Source organism: Gracilinanus agilis, chromosome 5 (genome assembly GCF_016433145.1).
Source record: "Gracilinanus agilis isolate LMUSP501 chromosome 5, AgileGrace, whole genome shotgun sequence".
In the NCBI taxonomy this organism is placed as follows: domain Eukaryota; kingdom Metazoa; phylum Chordata; class Mammalia; order Didelphimorphia; family Didelphidae; genus Gracilinanus; species Gracilinanus agilis.
In genome coordinates, this window is record NC_058134.1 from 204,170,749 (window position 1) to 204,195,704 (window position 24,956).

Below are 24,956 nucleotides of genomic sequence, written 5' to 3' on the forward strand. Positions count from 1 at the left end.
CAATAGAGAGATACCTCTAACCTCTCAAGGGTACCCCTGGAATACTTTGAAGGGAAAGATATAGCCTTCTTTACTCTGAAAAAGCCCAGAGCCTCCATGACATGCACAAGGAGATATATATATATATATAGTTACATTATATATATTATTATAGTTACATTATATATATATATTATAGTTACATATATAATATACTTTAAAAAGAATACCTATAGAAATATATACGTGTACATATACATTCACACCCACAAATCCATATATGCACATACATTATATTTCAGTATGTTAGTTTATTTGTATCTATCAACATTGAAATATAGTAGTAACTCTTTCCCCCTTCATCTATAATATTTTTTCCTAAAAAATAAACACTATGGGGCAGTTAGGTAGCAAAGTGGATAGAGAGCATCAGGCCTGGAGTTTGGGAGGACCTGGGTTCAAATCTGACCTCAGACACTTCCTAGCTGGGTGACCTTGGGCAAGTCAGTTAACCCCAGGTACTTCACCTCTAAGGTTCTGGCTTAGAATTCATACTAAGACACAAAGTAAGGGTTTAAAAAATAATAACAAGGGCTCAAAGTTAAGGGTTAATTTATAACTTTTTAACAACAATGGCTAACAGTGTTATAACCTTCATCTGCACATACTTTAAAGAATCCTTTGATTGGGATGGGAGGACTTACTAAGTTAATATAAGATATGTTTTTCTCATGTTAAAGATGACATCTTTCTAATATTGGCAAATGGGAGAAAATTACGAGCAAATTAATGTCAATTTAAATTTCTATTGTCAGCTATAGCCTTGTTTCTACGGATTGAGACTCCCTCAGTACACTAAAGTTATAACTGCTTGAGAGTAATAGAGAATGTACTTGAATTTCCAAGTACGTGTGAATTAAACAGCATTACAATTGAGTACAATTCCCAGCTTCATTCCAGCTTTTCACAGAATGATGATTCTCATAAAGGCTTAGAGTCTTCCTTAAACTAATAATTTTGCAATAGAATCATTAAAAGGAAGTAGATGATTTTCAAGTCTGAAAATAATGAATTTGCTGATGACTATTCCTTTCGCAAACTGTAGGATATGTCCTCTCCCAGAGGCATCTAAGTGGTCTTGTGGATAGAGTACTACTCCTGGAGTCAGGAAAACCCAAGTTCAAATCTAGCTTCAGACACCATTTACTAGCTGCATGACCCTAGGCAAGTCACTTAATCTTGGTTTGCCTTAATCCACTGAAGAAAGAAATGGCAAATCACTCCAGCATCTTTGCCAGGAAAGTACCAAGATCAGTACTACAGTATTATGGGCCCCAGAAGGCTAGAACACAACTGAACAACAGTAATGGTCCTCACCCATCAAGACCTCTCTATATGTGGGTATGCAGGGAAATACTGACCGCTTGATTTTGTTGCCATTCCTACTACCAGTTTCCTGTATGTTTAGTCAAGTCCTGTTCTTTTCCTCTGTTCTCCAATGATTAAAGTGTCAAATGTTGTGAGAACTGAAAATGAGTTTAGAGATTATCCATGTTAATCTCATCACTTTATAGATGAGGGAACTAAGGCTCAGAGAAATCTCTTCCTGTTTCCTTTGTATCCAATTCTTTGTGACCTTGTTTGGGGTTTTCTTGGCAAAGATACTAGAGTGAATGGCCATTTCCTTCTTCAGCTCAATTTACAGACAAGGAAACTGAGGCAAACAAGATTAAGTGACTTGCCAAAGGTTACCCAGCTAATAAATGTCTGAGGCCACATCTGAACTCAGGTCTTTCTGACTCTCAGTCCAGTGTTCAATCCACTGTGCCATCTACCTGTCCTGCCTGAGATCATACATCTCACAAAAAGCTAAACCAGGATTTAGAGTCATAACTACCTAATTTATCCTAACTTACTCCTAACTGCCAGAATTTGCCACTATTTTTGTGTGCCTCCTATATACAGAGATACAAAGAAATATCAGATGTAGTTAAACAGCTGCCTCTTAAAGTAGTGAGATCTACAGCACTAGAAGTATTCAAATATGGAGTAGGTGATCAATTGTTAGGAAACTGTACAATGAGGTTCATCAATTAGGCTATCAACAAACCTTTATCAAGCACCTACTTTCGACTGGACACCAAACTGGTCTTTGGAAATACAAAGATAAGGAAACCATCTCTTGGGAGGTAACATTTACAATAGAGAAAGTATGTTCAAAGTAAATGCTAGGGAGGTTAGAGAGAGAGGGCAGTTAGCGTTTGGAGGTGGAAGGAGTTGGTAGGAGATTAGAAAAGGCTTCATTCTTGTGGTTCTTGGACTGTGTCTTGAAGGAAGGGAGAAATGGCGAGGAGGGAATGTTTCTCAGCCATAGGGGCAGCTAGGACAAAAGCACAGAGATGGAAGATGTAGTACCATGTGTAAGGAACAGAGAGAAGACCAGTTGGGACACACCATAGATTACAGTAAAGACAAGTCTCTAGAGTTTATTGAGAAGAGGAGCAACATGGCCACATTTCCTGTTAAAGAAAATCACTGGAAACTATGAAGGATGGATTGGAGTAGAGAGTGACTTGACACAGGGCAACCAGTTAGGAGACTGTTGCAATAATCAAGCTGGAAGGGATGAGGACCAAGGCTAGCTTTATGAGTAAATAGAGAGAAGGGGACAGATGTGAGAAATACTGTGAAGCTAGCCATGACCCAGATAGGATTTGTGTTGTGAGGGTGAATGGTTGTTGAGAATACAGATTAGATTCAACAGACTTCATACATCATACCCCAAAAGTAAGAGCATATTATTCTAAAACAATTCTGCCTCACATGATGGGTATAAATTTGATTTTTTAAAAACTTTTTTAAAAATGTAAGACAAAATCAAAAGTTTGATTAAGCAAAGAAGAAAATGCACACTGAGTGTGCAACTTGTTTCTCCACTTCTCCCTGGAACCACGTGAATCACCAAGAAGCCCTATTCACAATGCCTGGTGTGACTCACAGCAGGCAAGGAGACAGAATTTCACAACGTTGAATCGGTCCCCAAAAGGACTTGAAAGAGCTACAGCTCTGACAGGCTGCAGGGGCTCTGCTCTCACTCTGGATCTGGTTCTGAGAAGTTTCATAACTTCCTGTGTTAGTCCACACAAGCAGCAAATTCTAATATTACCTAGCAAGGCTACCATGAAGCATCTGACTGTCTTTCTCCCCCTATCAGCAGCATCTCTCGGTCTCTGTCTTTGCCTCGGTCTCTTTTTCTTTCTCTGTCTTGAGGCTCCTTGACACCCTTTCTCCAGTTGTTATTGGTCACTTCCATTTGAAACTATTTTGTGTAACTTTACCTTTGTATATACTTTGAATATGTACATGTTGTGTTCTACCCCATCCTCCAGAACGTAAATTCCTTCAGTGTGGGAAAGATTTTGTTTTCTATCTTTGTATCCCCAGAATTATACATAGCAATTGTATTTGTTGAATTGATTTGCATTTATTTGAATGTTAGCTCTTCCACTAAAATCAAAGAATCTCAGAGTTGTTAGGGACCTGTGTAGATACCATGTGGTCCAACCCAACCTAACTAGAAACTGCAACAGAGGTGTTGTTATAGCTGAGGTTCCCACTTTTACATACCTGCCAAAGTGATCTTCCTAAAGGTCAAGTCTAACCACATCAATAAATTCTTTTGGCTTTCTGTTACCATTAGGAGAAACTCCTATGTTAGGGATTTAAAACTTTTCACTGCCTCATTCCATCCTACCTTTCCATTATATTAATTACTAATTATGCCACTAATTATAATGATTAATATTTATTGTAATTGATGGCTGTAAATAATTGATCATAGCCTTCATTATGAAGCATATTCATATACCATGGTAGTATACATATTAATATTATACATTACTCCCCCCTGGGCATTCTATGAGCCACACTTCATGGCTTTCTTATTATTGTTCACACAAGGTATTCCATTTTGCATCTCTGTGCTTTGCCCTAACCAGTCTCACCCGACCCCACCCTGGCCTGGAATGGTTTCTTCCCCCTTTCCTCTACTTTTTGGCATCCTCTACTTTTGAGTTTTGTTTTTATTTTAACGATTGAGATCAATGAGTGCCCTCTTTTACACGAGACTTTTTTAGTGCCTCCTGCTACCTTCCCTTGAGGTTCCCTTGGATTGGTTAAATAAATATCTATTGGCACATGCTATATTTCTTCATGTAATCTTCTTGAGGGCAGAAACTGCTTTGTTTTCATTTTTGAATCCTCAGCACTTAGCATCATAACTGGCACATCGTAGGCTGGTGATGGCAACACGCATATCAACACTGACACGTGTAGCCATTTTTGATGCAGCATGCAGAGGATGAGACATTTGCTGTAGTGTAGTGTAGACACTCTGTGCACTATAGATGATAATTCTACCTATATTAATTTACCTATTTTGGTTCATTAAATAGTTATATTATTGTTATATAATTGCAATTATACATTTTTGTTATTTAAACTATAAATATTATGAAATTATGTTTTTTTTTTCTTGAAGCGACACACCACCCAAGTTATACTCGTTTTTTTGGTGAATTTTGACACATCAAGATCAAAAGGTGGTCGTAGGCATTTGGTAAATGCTTGATTTGTTGGATGATTGCATGTTTCAAATATTCTATGACTGTGATTGGATAGCAGAAGAGTAAAAAAAGGCTTCAAAAACAGATTTAACTTGTTAACTTAAAAAAACAACACAGAACTATTAGTCAGAAAAGTCACTCTTTAATTAAGGAAAGGGATTCAGTGCTTAATTAGGTCTCCACATAGAGCTCCGACACTTGGGACTCTGGTTGCTCTGGCCACTGACCCCTGGGAGAGCCAACCTCTAGACTGACAACTCTTAAGAGGGATGGAACCAGGGGGTCCTATTTATACCCTCTTGAGAACTAAGTACGGAAAGCCTGCAGAGACCAACCACAAACTGGCTGCTCAGCCCCAGGGATATCAACCAGTGGTCAGCTGTAACAAATCAAAGGCAAAGGTCAAACTCAGGAGCTGGGCTCCTGAGAGGGGACTTTAACATAACAAGGGAAGCTTCTAATAAAAAGGCACTTAACATTTATACTATGCCCACAAAACCCACCCACACTAGGGTCCCAAAGCAGCTCTAAAGTCCATAATTCAAACCAAACAGGTATGCCTGGTAAAGGGGTTTCTCAAAGGGTAGGGGTAAACTGAGGCATCCAAATTTCACGTTGACAAACTCACTTTAAAATTGGGTGTAGAGGTGACCTTGCTCTTTGGCTACTGACTACAGGTTCAGTAGGGGCTGGCCAAAATTCCAACTATCACATTAAAAGGCTTCAATGGGTAGTATATTTCCCAGGTTAAGTTTTAAGATTCTGGGGATAGGGAAGGAATGGGAGGTGACTGGTAGAAGGGGGTACATTGTGTCTCTGCCACCAGAATTTTCCAGTTCCTCAGTTCTACTAGGTCATGCCATTGATAATGATAGAAGTCACAGAATTGGGGGTGAAAATTAAAGTAGGAGGGGGAGCAAAACAAGGAGAAGAAGGCTATTCTGAGATCTTTTCTGTTGTCTTCTTTACATTTTTCTCCCCTGCTTTTTCTCTTCCTTTCCTACGCTAGTTTCACTACTCCTAAATACTTAAAATACAGTAAACTTTCATCTATCCACAAATGTATAATCTACCAAATAGGATCATAAGCTCATAAAAGTAGAGAACATTAACTATAAGGGAACAAAGATGTCGTCTAGTCCAATCCTGTCATTTTACAGAGAAAGACACAGAGACCTAGAAAGCAGAAGGAATTTACTGAAGCTGACACAAATAGCACACTACAAGTTCATCTCTAACCGCATGGAGCTGGATTCCTCTGCTCTTGAATATGTGCTCAGAGAACCATATTATCATGAGATCCTTAGGCTAGAATTTGAAGGTAATTTAGTCCAACATTCTCAACATATAAGTGAGGAGAGTGAGTCCCAAAGAAGGGAAAGATTTGTCCATTTAAATAACAGAGTTGGAACTAGAATTCAGACCTCTTATACACCAGTCTCAGCAGTGCATTCTCTCTGAATCAACATGGTAGCTCTTGGCTGGCCCAACAGAAGCAAAAAATGATGCAAATGAATAATAAAAACAGCCTTAGCAAAGCATCAGGAGAGTGACCAATGGAATGGCTAGAGTCAGGCAATTTCTTCTAAAAATGAAGAAGTAACTTTCGTAGAACTAATACCACTGTTCCACTTCATCCATTGAGGAAGAAGTAACTGTATCTTGATCTCTATATTCTTTCTGTAAATCCCAACTAGTCTTCATGATGTTTACTCCATAATTATAATTTTGGCACCAAAACTCACTAAGCCTCCATCCTTCAAAATCTTTGGGCAATTTTCCTCTGACATTTTGACAGTGATGACTGACTCACGAAATCAGGTTAATAAGAGTATGAAGGGACCTCAGAGGCCATTTAATCCAATCTATTCCTGAATGAGATCCATTCAGTAAGGCTAGTAACAAATTGCCATCCAAGCTTCACATGAAAATCTTATGTGAGGAGAAACACATTTCATTTTTTAACAATTTTAATTGTTAAAATAACATTAATTATTAGGATTTTTTCATTTCTTCAAGTATAAATCTGCCTCTCTAAAATTTCATCCATTTCTTCAAGTTCTCCTATCTTGGCCTTTAAAGGACAAACTTAATCTCTTTTCCATACAATAATCCTGCAAATATTAAAGTCAACAATTATGCCCCTCTACAAACAAATCTTCTCTTCCAAAATGAACCATCTCAGTTCCTTCAGTCAATTCTCATATGGCAAAGTTGCCAACATATTCTGGACAGCCTCCAACTTATTAAAGTAATTTCTAATATGTGTTCCAAAAAAGCAAAGTACTCAGGATATGGTCTAACCATGGCAAAGCACAGTAAAACCATCACTTTCTGCATATAACATCCTTTGTAATGTACTCTAGGATTATATGAGATGTTTTACCCATCATGTCATATTGCTGACATATTGAGTTTGCAATTCACTAAAAACCTCAAATATTTTGTACATGAACAAGTACTTTATCCACATTTCTACATTCTATATTTTTGGAGTTGATTTTTAAGTCCAACTACAGAATTTTATATTTGCCCCTATTAAATCTTACTTTATTGGAATCAGTCTTATTATAGTTGCCTTTTTATAGTTTACTTTATTAGAGTTAAATTTTACCTTATTACACTTTATCTTGTTAGGTAATTTCTGGACCTATTGAGATCTTGGATATAAATTCTGTTCTGTTATGTGTTAGTAGTGTCAATGGGATGTCAATTATTGTCTTAGAAAACCACAAATTGGGATTATCTAGGTTGTATTGTATCTTCATTTATTTTGTAAAACATTTCCCAATTACATTTTTAAAAAATAAACCCTTACCTTCTGTCTTAGAATTGATGAGAATCAATACTATGTATTGGTTCCAAAACAAAAGAGCAGTAAGTGCTAGGCAATGGAGGTCAAGTGACTTGCCCAGGGTCACACAGCTAGGAAGTGTCTGAGTTCAGATTTGAATCTAGGACCTTCTACCTTTAGGCGTGACTCTCAATCTACTGAGCCACCCAGTTGCCCCACTCAATTATATTTAAAAAAAATTCTTACCTTCTGTCTTAAAAATTGATACCAAGTATTGATTTTAAGGCGGAAGAACAGTAAGGGCTAGGCAATTGAAATTAGGTTGCCCAGAGTCACATACCTAGGAAACATCTGAGGCCAATTTTCAAACTAAGCCCTCCTGTTTCCAGGCCTGGCTCTTTATCCACTGAGCCACTTACCTGCCCTCAAATCACATTTTAATCTGATTCTAGTGTACTGGGAGTTTTACAGGCTTAGGGCAGCAAATTTGACCCTTCTAAATTCTCTTTATCTTTAAACTTAATAAGTGTTCCATCTATGCCTTGACCCATATTTTAAATAATATAATAATGCTATATATAATAATATGTTGTGTATATAAATAATAATTTAATAATATAATAGTGAACCTCTGCTGGAGACTTCTCTCATAATCGCCATTTGTCATTTAATGACTCCTCTTTGGATACAAGAATTCAGCCAATTCTGAACAAACAATGGGAGAAAGATAGATGAAAATTTAAGCTGCCCACAAAGAAAAGGTTTCTAACGATTAGAACCATCACCAAGTATAATGAGCTATCTTGAAATGCAGTGTATTACCTTTCACTAAGGTCTTTAGACAGAAGCTCTATGGCCATTGTCCTGAATATTTTAGAAGTCATATTCAGACATATGTTGGTTTCTCCTAAACTATGTTTCTATGGATGCAATTATTTGTACTATCATCTAGCATGCATCACTCTCTACTGGATATTTCAAACTGGGATGACCCGTGAACATAACTGACATTTGGGCAATAATGTTCTCTCCTCGACTAAAGGAAGAATAAGAAAAAAAAATAGACAATATGCCACAGAAGATATCAATTGTACACAAAGAACTAGCTGTGTGCGATCAGGAGTACAAGAGACTGGAATGACCATAAAACTCTAGACTAGAGTGTATTATGATAGAATTGACCAGAATATGCTTCTATTAAAATCTTGAATATTCAAAAGGTTCTCACCTGATTGGAACAGTGAACAAAGAGGTTCTGAGAAGGGCTGGAGTGATTCACTGACTTCTCCAAAACCTGCCAGGTAAAGAATTTTTCTGTTCCTTATGATATACTTATGAGGATCTATGAAGCATGGACCTTAGAATTGGGGCTATAAGAGACCAGAGCAGCCATCTGATCCAAACCCCTCATTCTTGAGATGAAGGAAAATGAAGCCCAGATAATTCAAGTGGTTTGCATGAGGTCCCACTATTAGTAAGTAGCAGGGTTTTGAATCAAACCAGATTCATGGCTCCAAATTCAAAGTTCTTTCCTCTCTATCAACATCTCCCATGTTCCCCAGGAAAGTGTTGAATTAAGACGTTTCAGGTCAGCCTGAACCTGAAAATTACTAGGGGGAAAAAACATTTTCTCCCAATTTGCAAGACTTTCCAAAGAGGGGCGGTATAATACACCATCAATTGTACAACTCAAAACACATTTGCTGCTTCATGACCTTGAATAAGTCACATTTACCCAACCTCCCTGGGTCTACTTTTTCATCTGAAAATGAGGTTGTAAGACAAGATTATTCCTAATGTCCTATACAGTGCTAAAATTCTATGACTATATACATAGGAAGCCTAGTTAGGTGGTACAATGGAGAGACTGCCAAGCCTGGAGTCAGGAAGACCTGATTTCAAATAAAGCCTCATACATTAACTAACTATGTGACCCTGGGCAAATCACTTTACCTTTGTTTGCCTTAGTTTGTTTCTTCATCTGTAAAATGGGGATAAAAATAGCATCTACCTCCCAGAGTTTTTGTGAGGATCAAATGAGCAAAGTACCTGACACATAGAAAGTACTACATAAATATTAACTATCATCATCAGTATTTTCAGTATTGTACTTTTCTTGGGTCCCACTTCTCCATACTAGATTAAAGAGAAAAGACTAATCTAATAAAAAGTGATCAGAGAAGAAGTCAAAAGACACGTTTTCAGATTTCTGCTCTGCCACTTTTCTTTTTTTTAACTTTTACTTTCTGTCTTAATTATAGCTCTATGACAGAAGGACAAGGGCTAGGCAAACAAGGTCAGGTGACTTGCCAAGGGTCACACAGCTAGGAAGTGTCTAAGATCATATTTGAACCCAGGTCCTCAGGATTCCTGGCCTGGCTTTCTGTCCACTTAGCCAACTAGCTGTCCCCTGGTCTGCTGCTTATAACCTAACCTTTCTGATCCTCAGATTCCTCAGCCATAAGGTGAAGATAATGAAATTTCTAATACCAAACTCACTCAGGGTTGTTGTAAGTAAAGGGCATTTTTAATCTGAATATAAACACCAAATAAATGTGAACTATCTGTAAATAGGTCAAATACACTATAGATGGTGTTGGCGTATGATGGAAATCTCACAGTTAGTGAACTAGAAAAACCCATTCCATGTGAAATAGGCAAAAAAAAAAAGCCTGGTAATGTTGAGAAGGATAAATCCTACTCATTCTCCTAGGTCCTCCAAAGGAAACAGAAATATGACTGACAGAGAACAGAATTGAGATGCTTGAGAGAAAAAGAAAATGTGGAGGAGAGGGGTGAATTCATGATGATCATTTACAAGAAAACACAGTAGCCAGTTGATCCCCATCTTCTTTTTTTTCCTATCCCCATCTCCTTTGAGGATGAATCAGAAGAAAAAATAGAGTCAAAGCATGATGTAGTGGAAAAAACACCAGGATCCAGAGATCTGAATTAAATTTATAGCTCTGTTATTAATTAGCTTCATGTCCCTGAGCAAACCACTTAACTTCTCTGGTCAGTTTCTTAGAAAATGAGAAGACTAGACTAGATAAGCTCTAAACTCACTAATTCCAGTTATATTATCTACAAACTTGCATTCATAGGAGTCAAAAGATCTGGGTTCAATTTCCAGTTCTTCTACTAATTAATAATCTGCCCCAGGCAAGCTATATAACTTTTCCAAATTTTAGCTTTCTTCTCTGTAAAAGGAGATTTAGACTAAAATCTTTCTTTTTTTTTTAATTGTTACTTTCTGTCTTAGTGACAATTCTAAGACAGAAGGGCAAGTGCTAGGCAAACAGGGTTAAGGATCACACATCCAGGAAGTGTTTGAGTTCTGCTTTGAACCCAGATCCTCCTGACTCCAGGTCTGCCTCTCTAGCCACTGAGGCACCTACCTGCCCCCTGTAATAGGTGATTTCTGGGGAGAAGATGGAGAACAGCTTGAGTGACAGATCATCAGTTATAGAACTTAGAATTTACCCAGATGGCATGAGCCAAGGGCAAAAGACAGTTGAGACCACCTCTATAAAAGCCATGGGGCAGAAGACTTCTGGGTCTCGTTTTTGAGAAGGGATTTCTGGAGAGGGTAGAGAGTGGTGAAAGGTGGGTAGACCTATAGACTTGCATATCCAGCATCCATACCTTATTGCCTCAAGCAATCAATTATCCCATTACTGAATAAGGCTGAGAGATAAACATCAACATCTGCCATCAAGAAGAAACATCACAATCCCATCCTTTCACCTGGTCTAGACCACGGCTGGGTCTGACCAGGGTCTGTGAGGGAGAGAAGCATCTCCAGTCAGCTGCCAACCTGTTGCTTATTGATTAGCCCGTTCTAACTCCCATAGACTTAACAGAGCCATTCCCAACACCACTTTCCTTATCCTGAACCCTACCCCTTTGAATTGTAGCATTAAACCCTTTTGAAACATATCTCCAGTGAAGATTGGTATCTTTCTAAGACCTAGTGAATAACTACAGGCAAAGGGGAAAGGGATTTTACCCAGATCTCACTCAGCATTAGCTGAACCAATACCAATAACCATCTTTACTACAAACCTTTATCCTTTACCTGACCCCAAGCCAAGTGACCAGGGGAGCTGTGTGGAACAAAACACGGCTTCTCACTTGATAACTTTGGCTTGGGCACTGTTTACAGGGTCAAGTGCTTGGCTGAGCTGAACATTCATAAGCCCTGGTGGTTATCAGCACACCTTGGTGGCCACCCAGCATCCTAACCTCACTCAGCCTAGAGCCATTTACCATCTAGGGATCTTGGGCCAGCTGACCAGGCCCACATTACAGAAGCACATCACCCCCCTGTTGTAACACCCCTAAATTATTTCTAAGGTTCCATCTAGTAACAACAATCTACATACCTTTGAATGTGAAGAGAGTAACATGAGAACTAAGGCAGGGCTACTTCATGTGGGCAACATGGTAGAGGACTAGACATTTTCTCTATCTCCATAACCTCTCAAACCTCTTCAATTCAAGAATTATGCACCAAAGATAAAGCAATTTCAACAGCTTCTGTGTTCTAGAACACCCAGAATTCAAACTTAAGGTAAAAACAAAAACAAATGAAAACCAAACCCATGATCTGATACTCACTGACCTGAGCTTACTCAGCACCCCTCTCCCACTTCCCACCCTAGCAGCAGTGATGCTGCACTAGCAGACCCAAGGACACCACACAGTATTACATCAAAATCCGTTCCTACCCATGGCTCCTTCCCTTCTTCCAGTGCTAGAATGACCTGAACTACAGCCTGCAGAAGTTTGCTCAGACCTCAACAGATAGCTTGGTGATAGTCCTTGAAGAACAAAAAGCTACTGGGGCTAGCAACCTGGAATCATCAGTGCTGCAAAGCTCTGAACTGCCAGGGCCAAGGAAAATAAGATCTGAACTGCCCGTGCTGGACCAGCAAAATGAGGAACAAGAGAAAGTAGGATGAATCTCTAGGACAGGACTCTGGACATATGGGGGGGCTGTTAAGTTCTCTGCCAGGCATTAGGCAAAGAGCACCAGGACCCAGATGGAGCCAGTTCTGACCATCTAAAAGTCAACTGAGGTAGAAACCTAACTGGTGAACAGCCATTGCCCAATGTGAAAGGAGACTGAGATGCTTTGTGATCCAGCCCCTGAGGAAACCATATTCAGAGGGGAAGGAGTCAAGAAGGTAGTGATGAGGAAGAAGAGTAGAGGGAAGGGGACACCTAAAAGTACCAAAGATTTCAGGAAGAAGAAAACTCAAAAATCTTGAACATAAATAGATAAATCAACAGAAAAAACAGTAGTGACAGAAGGAAGTATGACCTCCAAATCTAGTAAATGGGCCTGAGAATCTATGAATAAATCCTGCAAAATAATAATAATAATAATAATAATAATAATAATTTTGATCTAGTGTTTGATATGGAATTTGAGAACATGGCACCACAACATGCTGTTTCTAACTAGGTTAAAAAGAGGAATTAAGATTATAAAAACAGAATTTATGTCCTGCGCAACAAAAATAATAACTTGAATCTGCAATGGCAAACTTTACCAAAGAAACAAAAGAGTATCATAGATTGGAAATTTGAATACACAGAAGATAAGGGGACAACCTAAAAGAGAAGTAAAAAAAATAACATTAAAAGAAAATGAGTTCACTATGCAAGCAAAACATATTGTTCTCAAAGACAAGATATGTAGAGACAACTTAAGGATTATAGTTATCCCAGAAGAACATGAAAATACCAAAAATTCTTAAAAACCATAATGAAAGAAATAATAGAAGAGAACTGTCAGGAATTTCTAAATGTAGAATATGAAATTCCATTTGAAAGAATTCACAGATTCTCCTCTAGAAAAGGAAAAGGAAAAAAAACCAAAGTTTGCAAATTCCAAAACATATAGTGCTGAAATTTAAAGATTCAATCTAAAAACAAGTTCTATAAACCATCAGGAGAGATATCTTCAAATACAAAGGACATTTAAGTACCACAAAACTATTCCATACTCACTAGAAAAAATAATGAGAGAATGGAATAATGTGTTCCAAAATGCAATGGAGTTCAGCATGCAGCCTAGGATGACCTACCCTGCAAATCTGAGCTCAAACATACTGTACAAAAGACGAATGTTCAATGAGGAAGAATTTGAAGCATTTTTAGAAATAAAATCAGAACTGAAGAGATTTTTTGCATCTTAACCATCCCAAACAACAGAAATCCAGGAGGGGATAAATACATCAGGCAAGGATGGTGTCAACTTGGAAAAACACAGAACCACTAGAGTAGTCAGAAAAAAAATCTTTAATCAAGACAAGAGACAAGCCCTTAATAATTGGCCACCATACAAAGCCAAGTGCTAAATACCACACAGTCAAAACTCTGGGGGATCTGGGGACAGTGTCTCTGACAGAATCACCATCAAAGATGATTCTCCTAAGAATAATAGAACTTGGAGTCTTATATACATTTTGGGAAATATAGTACAGCAAACATACACTGACTGGTTATAAGCAGGCTTGGGAAAGAGGCTGAGGCTAGAGGCTGGGATATCAGGGAGTGGCCTAACTTACAAAGGATACAAAAAGGATGCTTCCTGCCAGGTATTGGTCTTCTTGGGAATAGATCTCTGATGCAATGGGGGAAAATTCTAAGACAAAAAGGGTTTGGTTTTTTTCCCCTTATTCAGTCTAAGATAATGTCAATTTGGGACTTCCCCTAAAGGCAAGTTTCCAAGTGATAGAGACAAACTTGGGGCTCCGGAAAACCCAGCTGATAATGGTAACAGGAACAAAATAACAACAGAAAGATCAGTAAGTGACTTCTTTATAAACATACACTAGGAAACAGGGATGAAGGTTTAAATCTGGTAGAGGAAAAGTGAAGAGACAGAGCCTGACAATACTCTACCTTCAGGTGAAACAATACTTTTTTTGTGGACCTACATTACAACATGGAGGTATTTAAAGGGGAGGGAAATAGAGAAATAGAAGTGGTGTGTGGAGTTCAAATCAAAGACTAGAAATGTGGAGAAGGTGACTTCTGTCTCAGAAAAAGATTAGTCTACAAGGGAGTGGGTGAGAAGCAGGGAGGAGAGATTGAAAAGAGGTGGGAGGAAAGGAAACCTGTCTTTGGTGGGGATGGTGAATACTTCTATGAATAAAGAGAGATGGTCAATGGAGGGAGATAATGACCTTGCACTAGAAGAAGCCTGGAAGATTTGGTAGTTAGAAAGTCTACTTTTCTTGGTAGAAGAAGAGGGGAAACCCCTGGGGCAAGGAACCTGAAGGAGGGAGACAGCTTGGACACAGCAAGGAGATTTCCAAACAAATAGAGGATAAAAGGTTAATAAGAGAGGGTATATATCAGTGGTGGGCTACATGATCAGGGACGAAGCAGGAGAAAGACCCTAACCCAGGGCAATGACAACTTGCAATAATTGTCATTGTTATAGAAGTGAAGCATAATGGATGAGGCATGTCCTTCTAGGCTGGGACCCAGAGTGTCACGAGGGGTAAGGGTCTAGAACAGTTATTTTGCAAACTTTGATTGCATGAAGAATACAAAGAGGGACTGGGTAGCTCAGTGGATTGAGAGTCAGGCCTAGAGACGGGAGGTCCTAGGTTCAAATCTGGCCTCAGACACTTCTCAGCTGTGTAACCCTGGGCAAGTCACTTGACCCCCATTGCCCACCCTTACCACTCTTCCACCAAGGAGCCAACACACAGAAGTTAAGGGTTTAAAAATAAAAGAATACAAAGAAAAGAAAGAGACCAGATAACTATGGGGATTGTGAATAAGAATGAGGGTCTAGAGCAGTGATTCCCAAAGTGGGCACTACCGCTCCCTGGTGGGTGCTGTAGGGATCCAGGGAGAGGTGATGGCCACAGGTGCATTTATCTTTACTATTAATTGCTATTAAAATTTTTTTTAAATTAATTTCCAGGGGTCTAAGTTACATTTTGCCTACTGCCCCCTGGAAAACTAATTTCCATGGGGTAGTAGGCCAAAAAATTTTGGGAACCACTGGTCTAGAGTTAACAGAAAGAGAAGGCAGACAATGAAGAGACTAAGAGAAATTCTTTTTGGCAAAGGACACACACACACACAAAAGAAATTAAAAAACTAATGAACCAATGGGGAAAAAATGTGAAGGTCTAGCATTACCAGATCTTAAACTGTAGTATAAAGCAGGGATCATAAAAACAATACGTTACTGGCTAAGAGTCAGAAGGGTGGATCAATGGAATAGACTAGGGGCAAATGACCTCAGCAAACTAATGTTTGATAAATTCAAAGATCTTAGCTTTTGGTACAAGAACTCACTATTTGAAAAAAACTGGTGGGAAAATTGGAAAACAGCATGGGAAAAATTAGGTTTAGATCAACATCTCACACCTGATACCAAGATAAATTCAAAATGGATAAATGACTTAAATATTAAGAGTGAAATCATAAATGAGTTAGGAGAACAAAGAATAGTATATCTGTCAGATTGATGGGAAAGGAAGGAATTTAAGATAAAGAAGAGATAAGAGAACATTACAATATGTAAAATAAATAAGTTTTGTTATATTAAATTAAAAAGGTTTTGTATAAACAAAACCAATGCAACAAAAATTAGAAGGGAAGCAACAAACTGGGAAAAAATTTTATAGCAAAATTCTGACACAGGTCTAATTTCCTAAATATATAAGGAACTAAGTAAATTTTACAAAAAAATCAAGCCATTCCCCAATTGACAAATTGTCAAGGGACATGAATAGGCAGTTTTCATATGATGAAATCAAAACTATCAATAAGCACATGAAAAAGTGTTCTAAATCCCTCCTGATTAGAGAAATGCAAATCAAAACAACTCTGAGGTACCACCTCACACCTAGCAGATTGGCCAATATGACCATAAAGGAAAATAATAAACGTTGGAGAGGATGTGGTAAATTTGGGGCACTAATACATTGCTGGTGGAGTTATGAATTGATCCAACCATTCTGGAAGACAATTTGGAATTATGTTCAAAGGGCTTTAAAAGTCTGTTTTTTGATCCAGCTATACCACTACTGAGTCTGTACCTCAAAGAGATTTAAAAAAAGTTTGTACAAAAGTATAACTGAGCTTTTTGTGGTGGCAAAAAATTAGAAAATGAGGGGGTGTCCCTTGATTAGGAAATGGCTAAAAGAACTGTGGTGTATGGATGTGATAGAATATTACTGCAAGAAATAATGTGTCTGATAAATACATAGTATGGAAATGTGGGGAGCTTGAGGTGAACCCCCTGGGTTTGGGACAGGTTGCCCTTTGCAAGAATGCAAGACTCTAAAACTTAGCTTAAAAATAAAAAAAATATATTAATTTAGAAGGTAGTAATGTTGAATTCAGCCAGGAGGATAGCATAGATGGAAAGTTGCCTCCCAGAGGACATCACTTAGGGGGTCTTTTTACTCTTTACAATAGGTGAATGGTGTCTTGAGGAGAGTATGCACTCAAGCACAGGGGTTGGTCATCTGATGGTGTCAGCCTGAAGACGTAGGGGGTGACCCTTATACTTTAGGGGACAAATAGATATTTTAGATACAACCTGATGGTATCAAAGCATAGCCTGGAAGTGTGCCCCTGTGTCCATCTCAAACCTAAAGGAAGATCCAAGGAGGAAAACTCTGTGGGGACTTTCCCTTTGCTGTAACAGGGTCTTATCAGGAGTTTTTGATGTTTTAGAATTAGTAGTCACAAGGATGCAAGGAATCAAGGGAATTTTCCTGCTTACAGCTTGGCCTGAAAGACTTCTATAATTCGGGGGGGGGGGGATGCAAAGTCCCATGCCAGAAAGATATATGAAATGATGTGGAATAAAGTGAGTATAGCCAAGAAAACAATATTAATAGTAACTACACCAATATAAATAGAAAGAACAATGATGCACCAAAAAAATAAATGTAACAAAATATAAAGATCAAGTGGATTCAAGTGAAGAAAAATAACATCTTGCTCATTTGTGTCACACATTGCATGTTTTCCAGACTTTTTCATTGTCAGTTTTACTGACTTTTTTTCCTCTCCAAAAAATACTATTTGTCATATGAGATAGCACTCTGGGGGCAGGGGGAGGGGTAGACGAAATAATATAGAATATTATGGGGCTGAGAAAAAGAAAATATTTTATTTCTAAAGAAGAACGAAGGCAGAGTTCCTATTTTAAGTTGTTTAAAAAAGGGATTACTCAGATATTATGGAAGTCACTCTTGAAAGGACAAACATCTCTCAGAGGATCATACAACCACAGCATTACAAGGCAGAGAAGGATTCTGGAGATCATGTTTTCAAAGCACTTCATTTTATAGCTAAAGAAACAAAGAGATGAAGTACCTGACCAAGGTCATGCTTTTAATAATAGCCAGCATTCAAACCCAGGCTTTCTGACTCCAAATCCATTACACTTTCTATAACAAGCATGGTTTAGATGTTGCTAACTAGAAGGCAAAGATCATGGGTGTGATCTATGAAGGTCCTTTTCACAGAAGGATCATATTCCCTCTACCAAAGATCACCATGTCGACACTAATATAAAAGCAGCAAACATTCTTGCACTTTACATTAAAATGTAATGTTTGCTTCCAACTCCTTTGGTGGTTATACATTACCAGACTGCTCAGTTTTTTTCTTTCCTTTTTTTGGACTTTCACAAATACAATAGACGCTCTAGTGTAAGATATAAAGAGTTTTCACGTGTTTTGAAATGGTAAGTGACAATTTCTTCACATGGCATTGTGGGGAAACTAGAGATTCAAATCCCCTCCTGGATGAAACTGCAATGCTGTTTTTGATAAATATCAGCTAGTCTAGAGTTCTCTGGAAAATTGCATTTGCTATGAAAATGCCACGAACCCCTTAACCCTCAGGAATCCTTTAGGCAAGTGTGACCAGTGCTGGTGGTAACAAAGAGACAATGACCTTGAGTTCTCTGCTGTATGGATGGAGAGATCATTATTAATTGCAGAAATAGGAAAGGTGGAAGATAATAACAGCTCACTTTTCTGTGACACCTCCCGAAGCCCTTTTACTCACAACAACCCTGTGGGGTTGGGAGAATAACTTGACAGATGAAGATATTGGGGCTCAGATTGGGACAGCTCATAGAAAAGCAGTCAGGCTTTGGGATGAAACAGAACTTAGAGATCTTCTAGCCCAACTCCTCAGTTTTGTTTTGTTTTGTTTTGTTTTGTTTTGTTTTGTTTTATGAGAAAACTGAGAGGCTGACCCTTTCAATGACTTGTCCAAGGTTGTACAAGAGGTAGGTGGAAGGCAGAATTTGATCCCAGATTCTTTCACTCCAGATCCATACTGACTGAGTATATCATCAGTAAAATGGAAGAAATCATTCTTTTATTACCTAGCCCCCAGAGTTTTGTGAGGTATCACTTTGTAAACCTCAAAGTACTATATAAATATAAGCATCATGATTATTACCAATGCTAATTCTGATGCTTTTGGAAAAGGCACAAAGCAGTGAGAGGGTGTTCTGCCTCAATCTGCTTCTGCCAAGAGAAACAACAACCTTTAAAACATGATGATAGGCCCACATAGTTCAGCTCAAAGCAGCTGACCAAAATATGCAGTCCATTTTTTAAATCTTTTCTGTTGGCTCCTAAATTCATGCCTAGATTCTATACCATGGGGTACATTTTGATTCAGTAGGAAAAGCTGTATAATATAAGTCAAGAGCCCTGGGTTGGAGTCTCAGCTAAACCATTAACTAGCTGTGTAATCTTGGCCAAGTCATTTCCCAGACCTCTTTATAAATTAAAGGTTTGGCAGGTGATGTTCTACAGCACCACACTTCTAGTCAGGCTAGACGCTTGAACAATTCTAAGTAGCAATCCTGATCTCTCATTTTTCACATGCTACTCTGTTTTATTAATAATGTTTTTAATGTGTTTTACTTAACTTACTGCTAGATTATCAGCTAGTTCCACAAGAATACAGAGCAGATCTCATACTTTTTATTCCATAGGAGCCTAACACAGAGCACAGCAAGCAGTCACTCATTGATGGTTATACCATGGGAAAGTAGAATCCCCTTCATGTGTCTAAAGAATTGTTACCGAAAGGCTGCTAGGTAGCATAAGGAATAGGGAGCCAGGACTAGCCTCAGGACGACCTGGGTTCAAATCTAACCTCAGACACTTCCTAGCTATATGACCCTGGACAAGTCACTTAGCTCCAATTGTCTAGTTCTTACCACTCCTCTGCCTTAGAACCAGTAGTAAATAATATTGATTCTAAGAAGGAAGACAAGGTTTTTAAAAATAAAGGGTTAAAAATTTTAATTTGGCCTCAGACACATTGTAGCTGTGTGACCCTGGACAAGTCACTTAACCCCAATTGCCTAGCTCTTACTGCTCTTCTGCCTGATCACTGAGACAATCAATGATCAAGCAGAAGGCAAGAGTTATTTTAACAAAGAATTGTTAAGCATTTTCCTCACTCTGCCAGTTCACTTAGTCCCAGGTCCTTTCATTAAAGCAGATTTTTTAAAGCCATAATTCCCAGAGTCAACATAGAAATATTTAAAATTGAGTCTCCAAAGTGATACTTTCACTAAACCTGTTTTAAATCCCTTGGAGGAGGTGAAGAGTTGGTTCTCCTAGGTTATTAAAGCCCCAGTAGGACAGCCATCAGGAACAAGAAAGCACCACTCATTCACAGGGACTCAGTAAAGCAAAGAACAGCTCTGAAGGGGCCATTAGCCCTCAGAGTTCAGAATTGTGGATTGTGATTAATCCATTTATCTGTAATTCAAATGAGGGCCCCAAAGTAGGAGTCAGTAATTGCCAGATCTTGAAAAGGAGTATGAATAACCCAAGAGTACTCATTCATTCATTGTGTTAAAGTTGCTGAAGCCCTTCTACTCTCAGATCTTGGGGCAGCTACCCTCAGATTCAATATTTCCACTCAGTCCTGCAAATACTGATTAAGATCCTATTGTGTCCAAACTCAGAACTTGAAGGAGGATAGGGAGCACACAAAGGTTAAGTAAAATCAAACTCCTTAGGCACTTATGGTCTCTTGAACTTGAGTACCTTTGGTCAGGGGAGGGGACAGCATCCTTTAGTGAAGAAACTGACTTGAAGTCAGAAGACCAGCATCCTATCTCTTGTGTGATCTTAAGCAAGTCTCTTAATGCCCCTGGGCTTTCCTTATCCAAATACTCTCTGAGGTCTCACTCATCTCTACGTTTTGGGGTTTGGAGTAAAACCTATAATTTACATAAAAACTTGAGGTGATGAGGCCTGGAAAGAATAGTAAAAAGTCCCATTTACATTTAGGGGAAGGAGAGAGAGGAAAGCAGACTTCTGGTTTCTACAGTCTAGGGAAAATTCTGTGGTAGAAAATCCTCTGCCACAAATATCAGTCATTCTTTTGTAATTTCGAGTCCAGAGAGTTGCCAGGGGGAAATTAAGTCAAGTGACTTGCCCAAGAGCATTCAACCAAACTTTGTCAGAGATGGGACTTAAATCCAAGTCAACTTGACTCCCAGAGGAGCACTTTTATCTACTATATTGAGCTGCTTTGCACATATATAAATTGCTTTTGTATAGTCATTTTATTTTCACAAAGTGCATTCTTTACAACAGTCCTACTAGGCAGGTAGAAGTATTATTATCTCCATCTTACAAATGTAGAAAGGAAGACTCAAGGAGGTTTTAAGTGACTTGCTCAAGGTCATGCTGTCAGAGCCAGAGTTAGGAGTCAAATACAGGTCAACTAATTCCATTGCAATTCCATCGTTCATTCAAGCTTGCCTAAAGTTACCTGAGGAAGTCATATCAAATCTAATTTTCAGTTCACTGGCCAGTGATTAAGCAAAGATTCTACAATGAAGTTGTTGGTATTTCCATTCTTCAATTTCTCCTCCCTTTCCTACCAGTTATATTTAGCTGCACCAGTTACTAAATACTACTAATTCTCTTGATCCTTGAAATAACTCCCATAGGTGGATAGTAAAAATATTCTTCTTCCTATTTTACAAAGAAACTAAAGCTAGGAAACGGAGACTCGAAAGACTAAATGATTTGCCCAAAGTCATATAGCGCCAACAATCCATTTCCAGGTCTCCAAACTCCAAGTCCAGTGTTCTACTACTTTAGAGTGGCCTTACAGCCTCCTCTTCATTAATGTCTCTCTGTCTCTGTCTCTGTCTCTGTCTCTGTCTCTGTCTCTTCTCTCTCTCCCCAGAATCTCCCCTACAAGTCCTCCTTCCAAACTACTTCAATCATCCATTCACTCTAGTCACCCTTTAAAAACACGTTCACAGATCTCACTCACTCCGCAAGAACTCACAACAAGACTTCGGAACTGAACCTGGGAAATGCCTGCATCAGACTCATTAGAAAGGTAACTAGTTGGATGTCGACCAAGTGACCGTCACGAGGTACCTAGATTCGTTCCACGTTTATAAGGAAGATAGTTTGCCAGTAGCCAATGGAAGGTGGAGAGAACTGAACTCTGGGTTTCGAATTCACTGGAGTTTGCTCCAGCCTCGGCTGCGGGTCAGCCCATCAACCCTTGGCACCCGGCTACGGCAGCCAGCGATCTGTTAGCTCTACGCAGTAGTATGATACTGTTTTCATCCAAGCCTTAAGCAAAGCTTGCATGTGAGACTCATGGGAAAGGCGCGGGGCGTGGGCCGGGGTGGGGATTGGAAGGAGGAAAGAGAAGGAAAGGGGAGAGGAAAGGGAAGAGGGGGCAAGAGAAGGCAGTAAAAAGCCGGGCTCAACTTGCAACCGTAGCTAAGGTGGGCTGTAGCTTTTTTTATATTGGCTACCCAATGCAGACTGCGGAAATCAGAGCCGCTGTCGCCCTTTCCCAGCCAGACACTGCGCATCCAGGATGGGGAGGAGGAGAGAGTTTACACAGGAGCGGAAACTTTATTTTAAAAACAAAACCTAGAGAAGCGGGAAGAATGGTGGCAGTGGCTTCTGAGTATCTCTTCCTCTAGCATCCTGACGCTTCCCCCCTCCCCTCCCGTTGAGCACCCCCTCCCCTTCCGCCTCCTTTCGCCTCCCAGCAGCCTGTTGGTGGCTGGGTCCCGCTACGTGCCTGGCTGGCCCACACTTTACAGAGGTGCAGTCCGGGGCTCTGCGCTATTTTTAGCAACCTCTGCTACAAATGTCAGGAAGACAAGGATGGGCAAGCAGAAAGGCTGAGCTTTAAAGGGCTAGTAACTAGCTAACCGAGCGTTGCTTCCTAGACGTATGAATCAGAAGGCATGAATAAAGGGTCATTTCGACCATCTAGCAGGTGGAACAATTTTGTAAATTCCCTGTCTGAGGATTCAGGGGTCGAAGAGAGAGAGAGAAAGGGATTGGAGTCTACCTTAAACGAAGACCTTATTGCTGACAAACCTCACAGCTGCATTCATGCACCTCCCCCAACCTCCCACACTTCAGCCCCCGGAGCGTGTGTATTTCAAGACTGACGATTCCCAGATACATGCTGCTTCTGGTATCGTTCAGAGAACAGAGCTTTGCGTTCCTTACAGCCTCTGCGGAGAAATCGAAATGGGTGCTTTACGTGGGGCTGCTGCGGGTGTTAAGCAACAAAAGATAGAGGATAAAAGGGAGAAATAAAGAAATAGTTCTCTTATTCTCTTCCCCGTCCCTCCCATGCTCTTGGGTAGCATTATGTGAAATGTGTGGCAGCCCAACCAGATCACATGCTATTAATAGAACCTGGAGTTTTCTCTTTCTTTTTCTTGCCGGCAAGTAAGGGGGCAGTCTCCGCACTCATACCCCAAGCCCTCGCCGACTCTCTTATGCCGCGCTTTCCCGGGAAGCTAACCTCATTCATGACCACAGGTGCCCTAATGCCCCTTAATTCACTACAGTTGTAAAGATGAGGGGGTCAGTGACGCTCGCCACTCTAGCTAGGAGCTGCTCTTTGGGGAAAATCGCAGGCCGAGGATTGGGTCAAAAGAGGAGACTAGTGCTCCCGGTCAACTAGAAGGTAAAATTGAGGGAAGTGGAAAAGAAGGAGAGAGGGAGACAAATGGGGCCGAAAACAGAAACAAAGATGGAGCTGCATTGAGTCGGGGGGCATTTGTTCCAGGCGTTTATGGAGCCTATAGCTGCAGTCACAAACTCCAGCATTATCTCCCAGCCCCCAAATTCCTGAGAACTGCAATGGTGCTGTCCTTGGTACTGAAGGAGGAGGCTATAACTGTAACCCACCCCTCCCTCTTCCAGAGACCTTTAGACCAAAGCCGGATTAGCTCAGAGACTGAAGGATCTATCCGTGGTCCTGAAGTACAACCCAGAGTACTCAAGGCTCACAGCTCAGGCCGAAGGATTGCTGTGAGGGAACCCAGAAGGGGGTAAACCACTGCAAAGAAGGAGAAACTGACTGCTTGATTTTTCATCCTGTCTTGACGCCCTCCCCCAACCAAAAAAAATATGCAGAGCCCAAAGTAAAAGAAGAGAAAGACCTGCATGCAGCCAGAGAGCTGCAAAACCAAAAAGAAGAGGATGGAGAGCTTGCAGGCTAATGGTATAAGAAGGTGATGAGGGTGGTATCTGCTTCTTGGCATTTTCAAGGGGGAGAGGGTCTGGTACATGCACTGCCTTGCTTTCTCTTATCCCTCCTCCTACCCCCAACACAACACACACACACACACACACACACACACACACACACACACACACACACACACAGAGCAACAGCAGAAGCAAGCAGGATGGAGCTAGGGAAAGTTTGGCGCTTGATACGGAGCAGCGGTAGTGGTAGCAGCAGCAGCAGCAGCAGCAGCAGCAGCAGCAGCAGCAGTGGTTCCAGATCTGAGCGGCCGGGGTCGCCAAGGACCTTGGCTCTCTCGCCTCCTTACCTCGGTGTTCTCGGCAGCGTTCTCCGCCATTTTCCTCCTTAGGAGCAGGCAGCGGGAAGAGTGTTTCATGCCCATAAGAGCCAGCAAGGGGTTGGAGATATATAGATAGTAGAGAAAGGGAGAGCTGTTGTGGCTTTAAAAATAAGGGCCCCTAAAAACCCCACCCCAAAACAAAACCCGAACCTAGACACTGTATCTGGAGCACACACGGGATAAAAATCAACCACGGTTGAGTCTTTTCAGCAGTCTCCACTTTCTTTTATTTTCCTCCCTTCTCATTTGCTTCTGATTCCTTCACACACTTTCAAGTTCTTCTCTTGCATCCCCACCCCCCACCCCCACCATGCCCCACTCCACACACGCTGCGGGTTTGCTTAGGGAGGTAGCCTCAAATGCACAGCTGCTTCTCACCCCGCTTCTGGGGAAGTACAGCAGCCCAAAGGCAGCCAGTAACTCCTCTTAACTTCTGCAGCTCGGCTGAGCTAAGCAACACCCCTTTCTCCTTGCGTCTTCTCGGGGGCTGAGCTGGGTGAGTGGGGGTGGGGTGGGAGGTGGAAGTGGTGAAGGCAGGCCACCGGGGCACCGAGAGGCGGCGGGGCAGGGGCTTGTCTCCCCCCTAATCTGTTACCCTAGTTCCCGCCTCCCCCAGTTTCCTTGTTTCTCTCTGCCTAAAGAA

General features: G+C 40.3%; 1 protein-coding gene across 1 annotated transcript in view; it reads right to left on the reverse strand.

The window, feature by feature from the left end:
• PRMT8 (protein arginine methyltransferase 8) overlaps positions 1-24,355 on the reverse strand; it is a 161,583-nt gene extending 137,228 nt beyond the window's left edge. The window contains exon 1 of the mRNA XM_044679091.1: positions 24,281-24,355. Coding sequence (XP_044535026.1) covers positions 24,281-24,355 — 75 coding nt within the window. The remainder of the gene's footprint in view (positions 1-24,280) is intronic.
• Between the last annotated feature and the right edge of the window lie 601 nt (positions 24,356-24,956).